Source organism: Haemaphysalis longicornis, unplaced genomic scaffold (assembly GCF_048455015.1).
Source record: "Haemaphysalis longicornis isolate Haplotype H1 unplaced genomic scaffold, Haemaphysalis longicornis Haplotype H1 scaffold_8, whole genome shotgun sequence".
NCBI classification, from domain to species: Eukaryota; Metazoa; Arthropoda; class Arachnida; order Ixodida; family Ixodidae; genus Haemaphysalis; species Haemaphysalis longicornis.
The window spans coordinates 49294487-49303834 of NW_027526445.1; the positions used below are offsets into that span (position 1 = coordinate 49294487).

General features: G+C 46.3%; 1 protein-coding gene across 6 annotated transcripts in view; it reads left to right on the forward strand.

Annotated features, from left to right (window-relative positions):
* The window catches only part of Ugp (UDP-glucose pyrophosphorylase), a 45048-nt gene extending 40459 nt beyond the window's left edge, over nucleotides 1–4589 (forward strand). For all 6 annotated transcript variants that reach the window (XM_077680550.1, XM_077680552.1, XM_077680547.1 and 3 more), the window contains 6 exons: nucleotides 139–170; nucleotides 261–357; nucleotides 640–718; nucleotides 1744–1910; nucleotides 2285–2389; nucleotides 2884–4589. In XM_077680550.1, the coding sequence (XP_077536676.1) occupies nucleotides 139–170; nucleotides 261–357; nucleotides 640–718; nucleotides 1744–1910; nucleotides 2285–2389; nucleotides 2884–2991 (588 nt within the window). In that variant the 3' untranslated portion in view covers nucleotides 2992–4589. The remainder of the gene's footprint in view (nucleotides 1–138; nucleotides 171–260; nucleotides 358–639; nucleotides 719–1743; nucleotides 1911–2284; nucleotides 2390–2883) is intronic.
* Nucleotides 4590–9348: the final 4759 nt, after the last annotated feature.

Sequence of the window (9348 nt, forward strand, 5' to 3'; positions counted from 1 at the left end):
TCCTTCATCGTAGCAGAAATTTTGTTGTAAAAGAGTTCTGACCCCACAGTAGTTCCTATCCATGTCCTGTTGTGCTCTGCCATTTGCTGAGTGAGAGAGAAAAATAAAATGCCCCCCCCCTTACTCTTCTTTTTCCAGGTTGATGAATTCAAGAGCGTGAAGAAATTCAAGTGAGTTTTGATTTTCCCTTCCTTGGAATCGCCGTTTGAGTCCTGTGGTGGTGTGCCCAATCTATAGAGTCGCTGTCTGCCTCTGCCCAGGATCTTCAACACCAACAACCTGTGGATGAAGCTGAGCAGCGTGGGAAGCCTGGTGAAGACGGGTGGCATCGACATGGAGGTCATCGTCAATTACAAGGTCAGTGCAGCCGGTAGGGCAGACGATTTGGGAGAGGGCAGAGTGATAACTTTGTAGAAAATAGACTCTGGCTTTGGAGCAATGCTGACTTGTCAAGTTGGATCCTATTTGAGCTTTGGTTATTTACTTTAGATTCTTTTACAACTGCTCTGAAAGCTAGCATGCTACAGAGAGAGAGAGACTGTGCTTGCTTTTCCTTCTTCAGTGTTTCTGCTGTGCACCCTGTGTGACCACCGGATCTTTACCAGACCCCCCTTTGGATTTTTTTCTGCTTGTGTACAGACCCTGGACAATGGTGCCAACATAATTCAGCTGGAGACGGCAGCCGGTGCAGCGATGAAGGACTTTCAGAGAGCCATTGGTGAGCTGTGGATGGGTACTCACTCTTGTTAGGTTTGCACTGCGATGCTCCTCTCCCTGGAGTGCAACCAAGCAGGTGTGAAAAATGTAGACGGAAGAGAAAAAATTACCACGTGTGCGACATTCTGGCACAGGGTTAACATGTGGGATATGCAAGCGGCGTAATTAGGAGCCACGACTATTTGCCCTTTCAAATTTGCTTAAAAGTCTAGAACTGCTGGTGCCTCTCAACATCGTGTTCCAAACAGGGAGGCAGAAGCATGTTTCTTTCTCATACTTCACCACTCATTGCAGTAGGGAGGTGACACTTACCCCCATTCCTTGCATACAGTTGAACCTCGATATAACGAACACTGATGTAGCGAATTATCGGCTATAGCGAACTAAATACAAACTTTGGTTGGCCACGCTCTATTTCAATGGCACTTATTTTTTTTACAACGAAACTGAAACTATAGGAGCTGCCCGCGATATCGGATATAACAAAGAAATATTTGACCAGGAGGCTGAGAAGCTACTTGGAAGAACCCCTTGTACTAGTCCGAAACTGCAGTAGTATAAAGGCCCTTTTGTTCGTGGACACTGTGGAAAACTTCATCCTGCTTAGTGCTGTGAATAGCCGCAAGATGAAGATCACACCCGTCATCAAATAAATAAGGACGGAGGCCTGTTTTGTCAAGCGAACTTTGTTCTGTCATAATTTCACGTACTAATGTTCCGGTTCATAGAGCTTGAAATGTTGCAAGGAGAAAGATGATTACCTTGTTTATAGTGGGTTCGAAACCTTACAAAATGCGTTTTTGTATCAAGTATTTTTGCACGAGCCAAATTGTCGATTCGTTATAGCTGATTTTTACTACTACTGTTATAACGAATATCGGTTATAATGAACTAATTTGCTGTCCCAGTACTACTTCATTATAACGAGGTTCGACTGTACTACTTGTGGGGCACGTGATCCCACTCGTGTGGGTGTGTGTGAGCCCAATGCTCCCTGACCTCTGCTTCCTGTGCTGCCCCCTGCAGGCATCAACGTGCCGCGCAGCCGCTTCCTTCCCGTGAAGAAGACCTCTGACCTGCTGCTGGTGATGAGCAACCTGTACCACATGAAGTTTGGCTCCCTCGTCATGAACCCCAAGCGCGCCTTCCCCACCGTGCCCCTCATCAAGCTCGGCGACAACCACTTCTCCAAGGTGGGTTGGGAAAATGGCAGGGAAAGCGGGGGAGGGGGACAACGAGCAGCAACTCTACTACACCTCCCTTTTGCATGGCCCCAATGTCAAGGTCTAGTTCTCTGAAGTTTTTGTGGACCCTACAAACGAAGTGTGTGTTATCTGTCACCTTGGCAACGAAGTCTGCCATGGTCGGTTTTGCCTCTCTGTCTGATGACTGCATGCCAACCCACTGTACCAGTGTGAGCAGCCGAATCGCTAGTCGGCAAAAGCATTTCTCGGATGTTTTGGTACACGTGAAAAAACACCCTTGTGCCACCACTGCGCCCAGTGGCAGAGAGGAAAGCGATTGCTGCTTGCCCAGTCCAATCCATGGTGCCTTCCACCCGATGCAGGTGCGGGACTTCCTGAGCCGGTTTGCGAGCATACCGGACATCCTGGAGCTGGACCACCTGACGGTGTCTGGTGACGTCACCTTTGGCAAGGGTGTCTCTCTCCGGGTAAGCAAGGCCAACCTCTTCCCCATTGTGCACCTCCTTTGAGTGGTGGTCAGTCAAACAGTGGGCATTGTCGAATGACCTTTAAGTCCTTCGGTGCTTTAGAATTAATATCATTTTTCTGCCCTAATTTCCACTGGCATTTCTGCGTACAGCTTCGGCATTGCTAATTGAAGGTGGTTGAGGCTATGAGCACCATTTGTGAGAATTGCGGGAGCCAAGAGCTACATGAGACCAGGAACAAGCATTGCCATAGAGTGCAGCTGGCTGTGCAGGTTTGAAGCGTAATTGGTAGGGGTAGTACGGCATGTACTACCCCGGTGCCTCATCCTGCTTTTGCTTAATGGGATTTCGTTGGCTGATGCGTACTGGTCTGAAGTTTTGAAGTCTATTGGCTGCTTGAACAATCTTCAACTTCTACGAACAAGACTTTGTCTTGTGGCCTCTTGATTCACCACCAATTTACCCTCTCCCCATCAACCTCCACTTTTGTGCAGGGCACGGTGATCATCATTGCGAACCACGGCGACCGCATCGACATCCCCCCATCGGCCGTGCTGGAAAACAAGATAGTGTCTGGCAACCTGCGCATCCTCGACCACTAGGCCAAACTATGTGACCGTCACACCAGCCGCGCCCGGTTTTGGACACTGCGGCTGCGCGCTCTTCCCCTGTGGGGAGCCATTCACACGAGGCCATTCATACTGCGACACTCGTGTATGGCTTTTGCTTGTGTTTTCTTCCTGTCCTACTTGGATTTCAATTGGAGTACTAGTGCTGGTGAATGCGGGCCTGTGTGTGAGTGTACTGTGGACTGAGTGCCGTGGCAGAGGCATTCCAGCTTGCTGCGCATTGTAAAATGAAACACGTCTGCTCAATTCAACTCCGGGTGGTTAATGAGTGTAGGTCTTGAGCGGTTTCAAAGCAGCGGTACCCAAGTCAAAGTTGCGGGTGCAAAACGAGCCACAATGCCCCATGTTGGTGGTGCTTGCGTTTGACGCGGCACACAGCTGCACGCAGAAAAGCACTGCAATAAAATATTTTTTCATCTTGCGACACAGAAAACGGATCTCCTATCACCTTACTGCTCTCGTGACAGTTGTAACCAGGTGCCTAGCATCGTTATCTGCTTATGTCATAATGTAATGAACAGGATTGGAGCAGGTGTTACAATTATCCACTTTTCTCCTCCCCACCTCTGGCTTTGTGTCGAATTGGATTATGGCCACCCATTTAAATATCCCGCCCACTTTGTTTGTGTCCATTAGACTCGTAATAATGATTGTAATAAGCACATTCGTAGCCCTTAGCCAGTGAGTAGATTGACGCTATTCAATGCTTGTTGGTGCATAAGCGTATCATCAGAGTGTATTCGCAATACCATATGTTCACCTTGGTCACTGTTCTGTACTGTAGGGAATGTGTGCCATCGTCGTAGTAGTACCCACTGTGCCATACACTTGGGAGAAGGACCCTGACTAGTTGGAATAATGGTTCACGTCGTTTTTATGGCCAAGCTTTACAGCGGACCTTATGTGTGAGCATGCCATTGCAAGGTTGAATGGAAAAGTCGCGTTGGTGAGAGAAAGAAAGCGGCTGGCCTGGTGATTGAAGTTTAGGTGGGAGTGATCGTGCCATTTGTTGTGACAGTGCTGTGATGTTGATTGAGCACTTGTTAAAGGCTGTGACATTATTGCCGAGCCACCAAAGAGTCTATAATTATTGTTTCTTTGGGTTCTCTTGTTGGAGAACTTGCGTACTGCCCCTGTAAGACAAGCGTTGTGATCGAGTCGTTTTTGAACTTTACCATTTTGGGTTTGTGGAAGTGTCGAAATTCTCATCCTTGTTAAATTGATTTTAACTGCATTGTTAATTTTGGGAGGTTCGGTTTTTCTTTATTTTTAACCCTGGGGTCGTCGTCGTTTTTGAGACGGCCACCAAATTGCATTTCTTGTTCATTTCTGATGGGTGATGGATTTGGTACATGGGGGCTATGCATTTTTTTATGCGTATATAAAGTACAGTGTAATGTGCTGATGTTGAGGTGGCTGGGATGTACGTTGTTTTCATAGGTGCTTTGCGAATGATTTTTCTGTGACGAGCATTTTAAATTTGTAGAACGTGTTGCAACCGACCGACTTCAGTTATGTATAGCCAAGGTGAGTTGGGTGTAGGCTGTGAAATAAATTATTGTTGAATTGTATTTTCACTGCAGTTTGCATTTTCCTTCAACTCTGCATCCTTTGTCTGGGGCAGAGTTCCACATCCACAGTTCATCGCGAAGTCTCGAATCTCACTGTAGTAGGCTTTAGGCACCTTGAACCGAGGTGTTGAACTGAACTTGAGCTAAACACTAGAACAGAACCAATAGCTTTGCTGGAACTGAGTTCAAACTTGACTGTTACTTTCTTTGCACACCAAACCTGAACCTACTTGAACAGAACAAAAAACTAAGTTTTACCACAAAATGGTTTGGCTATGTGCCAGAGATACTGTGGAGTAAGTTTCATTTGTGCCTTTTGCTGTTTCATTTGCTACAGCCCTGCTCCACCGATCAAAATTATGGACCTACTATTCTTGGTCATATTGCGTGCGTGTTGCAGCTGATTGCGGTGCAAAGCTGCAGAAGAGAAGTATCGCATTCTGTAGAGCCTGGAGGTGGTACTACAAAACATTGGCTGTGCTTTCCATTAAGAGCACAGGGTTGCGTTTTGACTAGTGTGGGAGCAAGCGAGCCACAAGTTTGTTGCACTGTGCATTGGTGAGGGTGCACACCTTACAAGTGTTTACTCATTCCACTTCGAAGTTTGTTTGCAAAATTCGTTTGCAAAAGGTTGCCTGCTTTTTTTCACTTCCATTTGCGATCGGATAAGCGCAAAACAGACGTCAAATGTGGTCTTGAACCTTCCTTGCATCGTCTGAACTTTCGAATAACCAGATGTATCGTCATTGCATGTTTTTTTCTGGGCGCATAGAGTGGACAATTTTGGATTTGTGATGAAGCTAAATAGTCATAATAGGTGCAGGCTTTTGAAGAAACCTGAACACTTGTTCCTTAGCTTTGCAGCTGCCCGGCCGAAAAAAAGCCATTGGAAGTAGTCCAATTGGAACCTTCGAAAACGCAATTATACCATATGGAAATGCAGTTGGTTCCAATTGGACCATTCCTGTCTTCAATGCTTCCAAATGGCCTTCCAATGGCTTTCTTTTGCCTGGAAGGGCCCTCTGTATATGTCTTCTTTGACAGAAGGACAGTGATAAATAATGGCCAAGACGGGCAAACTGCCCGTCCGCCTGTTTTCTGCCTTTTGACCCGTACATCCGCTGCTCGTACAATTGGCCTTTTTGCTGTTCCGTTTGCCACAGCTCTGCTTTGTTTTCGTAGAAGCAGGTTTACGAACTGGCCAAACTCAACTCTGCTGCTGTTCTTGTTACAGCATCAGACGGCTGTTGTCCACAAATTAAAAGCACCGACTTCCAAAAAGGCCTCTGTGTCCTGCGCCTAGCACTAATTTGCTGCTTTCGAGTCTGTAATTGCATAGCTACACTCTACAATTTTGCTCTTGTAATTTGGGAATCGGTGTTTAAAGAGTCGCATTCGCAATGACCCACTTTATACACCATAACGAGGCGTAGCAAGGGCCTTGCGACATGTGTGGGTTAGCCGCCAAAAATTGGCAGTCAGTATGTTGACTCCCTATTGCGAAGAAATCAAAAATTGGGAATTGATTACGAAACCTGGGCATTTCAACGGGTAAGCCCCAAAGCAGTGTAATGGGCCAAAGATGTCATTTATGTTTGGGGCGATAAGGGCAAATGTAACTGGATGAATTGAGCCTACCTGAACTCTTGACCTTTCAAAACAAGCGGGTGGCATTTCTTTCTTTCTTTTTTTGCGATACGTACTTTTGATTTTGAAAGCAGTCAGCCTGTTGCAAGAGCCACTCAAGGAATGGCACAGCATCCCGACTGCTCATGAAGACCCTAGCACCACTATGTATGGTGAATACCTACAAAATGCCAGAAAAGAGCGGGCTACATATCCAATCCCTCATCGCGAACTAAAGGTAACTGAAACTCAGATGCTGCATAAGATTTCAAACGGATACCTTCATACATAAATCTCACTGGACGAAGGTTTTCCAACAACGGCACCCCGACTACACAGAAGAGTGCAGGCTATGCGGAGAGACTGATACCCTCTTCCATGCCACGTGGGCCAGCCCACACTTCTCTGGGAAGGGGCCGAACACTGAAGGACCTGCCACTGACTTCACGAGAATCATGGGAGGCTGCCCTCGTCAGCCCCGACTTACAGATCCAAAAGGACCTAATCAGCCAGGCGAGGACAGCAGAAGCCACTGGAGCCCTGGAGAAAGGGTTCCACCTGTGATTCTCCCATCTTCTTCTCCCCTTCCCCCTTTCCTCCATCTTTACTTCAATAAAGTTTATTCAGTCAGTCATAAAGCCGCTCATTGTGTTTGCCTCCTATCATCTTGACTTCCCTTATGGTTTTGCACGCTAGCCATCACTGCAAAATATTATTTTTTTATTTGAAACTTCAGTTCTGGCTGTGGGCTTTAAACACTATTTTAACATGCTGATTATTTTGTCTGCATTGGCCAATCGCACAGATAGAACATATAGCATCACAAATTGGGAAAGGGAACACGGAACAAAGACAAAATGGCCACATGTAGAACACTTCCTGGGCTTTGCAAGTTACAAGCTGTTTGACGCACCTGGCGTGTGTTATAACAATGTAGTCGGGATATGGTATACTCTGTCCCCGATATATTTAAGTGCCCCGAGCCAACTACAGTTCATTTAGGCATGTTTTTAAACACGAGGTCACTAATGGAAAAAAGGCCCAGTGTTTTTGTATGGCAAGTGGAAACGGATAACGAAAATGAGACCACCCGACCGGCTTGAAGCTAAGCTCCAGGCTAAAGACGGTTTTTGGCCACTTTGAATACGTCTTACAGGGAGACATTTGCTGGGCCGAACACTTGCCAACTTCCCGATGTGAAAGCTTTGGTGAAATGCTTACCCAACACAAAAGCATTCCTACATCCAAACTAGGCCAGAGCACTGCAGTGGTGAACAAAGCAAGGCACAGCCATACAATTTTCCAAAAGCTTTCCATTCAAGCTGTTAACACTCAAGCATACTCCACTGTATACAGGGGGAGAGAGGACTTTATATTTGATGCGTAGGATTGGTTTTGACAGATAGACATTTTGTGCCATCTCCTTCCCATAGCCAGGAGTCCTTGGATCCTAGAGGCAGCTTTAGCTATTCGGCCTGCTCCAAGTTATGGCTCCAGCATGGAGCTCAGCTGGCGCCAACTGTCGGCGCTCATTAGCATTGTGATGCACTACTTTGCTTCACCTCTCTTAGACGGCAGCACCATCGGAATTGAGGAGGTTATAGGAAAGATATATGGCGCGTTCATACGTCTGTTTGCGCTCTAGCTCGTAGCGGAGTCGGTAAAGCGCCTGGCACCTCCTGTTGTGGCGATGGAGCACCCAGCTCGAATCCTGGCGCAGCCGCGTTTTTCTGGAAATGTCATTTCCGTGACGGATACGACGTCAGTCAGATTTTGGTGGATCCCGGCATAAAACACTTCCATTTTAAAAAACCTAGAAACCTGTTGCGGATGGCACAACCATGGGCATAACAACCCTTGCACAATCGCACGAGTGCCGCATGGTCACTCATCCCAACAGAGTACAGCACGCGGAGTGAACATGCCCCCCAGCAACAAAGGGTGGGCACAGACGCTCCATACTCTTCAATATGCCGTCGTAGAGAGCTTCCGAGTGAAAATACGATCTACTAGAAAGATTTTCCAAATAGTTCGAACAGCCCAGGTGCGCCCGGTTTGCGCTATGGCGCGAATTCTGGAACACACAATGGAGAACGTACTGGTCCGTCAGTGACACTGCGGAAGAGAAATGTGAAAATGTACCGGCCACACTGCAAGGGTTCATGGAGTCACTGCATATCAAAGGAGCGCCTATTTCTTTAATGCTCTTCAGCTTTGCTGTTCGCAATGCTGTGGCAGTTGCAGCACATTGGCTGGGGATAACAGCTGGCCTGATCTTGAATGCTGTGCTCAAATTATCATTTGCGCCTTCATTTCACTGGTTTCATTAAAAGTTTTCACAATGGTGACGCCATTTGTTGTACAGGTGACGATGTTCTCAAATTACCAAGATCAACGGTCACGAGTTGTGGCCTTTGCAGCTGCGTGTACAAGCAATTTCAGCACAACTATTTAACGTAAACAAAAATAAACAAAAGTGCTATGCTGAGCACTTTTGATCAATTTCAGAGGCCCCGTGTTCTGCTCCAGTGTTGTTTGATTGCTACCAGAAGTGCGCAAAACGCATAGTCAGGTACAAGGGCTTCAAAATAAACGCTGGCTAACTTTGCAGCGCATAAACTCGCAATTTGAGACAAAAAAAAAATGTTTTGAAAGTTCAAATGCTTGGGTGTTTTCTTTTTATGTGCCAAAGCTACACTTCAGCTCAGATACACAGCTATGATTCAGCAATGATTTCGACCACCTGGGGATCTCTATCACGCATGAAATCTCAACACTTTTTTGTGTCGGGAAACTTAAAAATAAATCGAGAATGGAGAACCATGTACAATATGCTTGTGGCTCTGAAGGTCTTGCTGTGGTCTTTATTTTGGCATGTCAATTTTCACTCCCCACACACAAAAGCTGCCCAAGTATACAAACAGATGTTGCTAAGTAATCTTTCATTAGGATTCAGCACTGGTTCTTGCTTATTCCCTTTTTTTGTTTTTTTTACTTTTGGTGCACTATTTCACATCAAGGGTGCACTATTTCACTCTAGCCTTCCCAACACATACACTATGCCTATACATATTTCGCCACACAGCCGAGTGAGATGATAACAAGCAAGGTCCAACAACATCAGAACACAGCT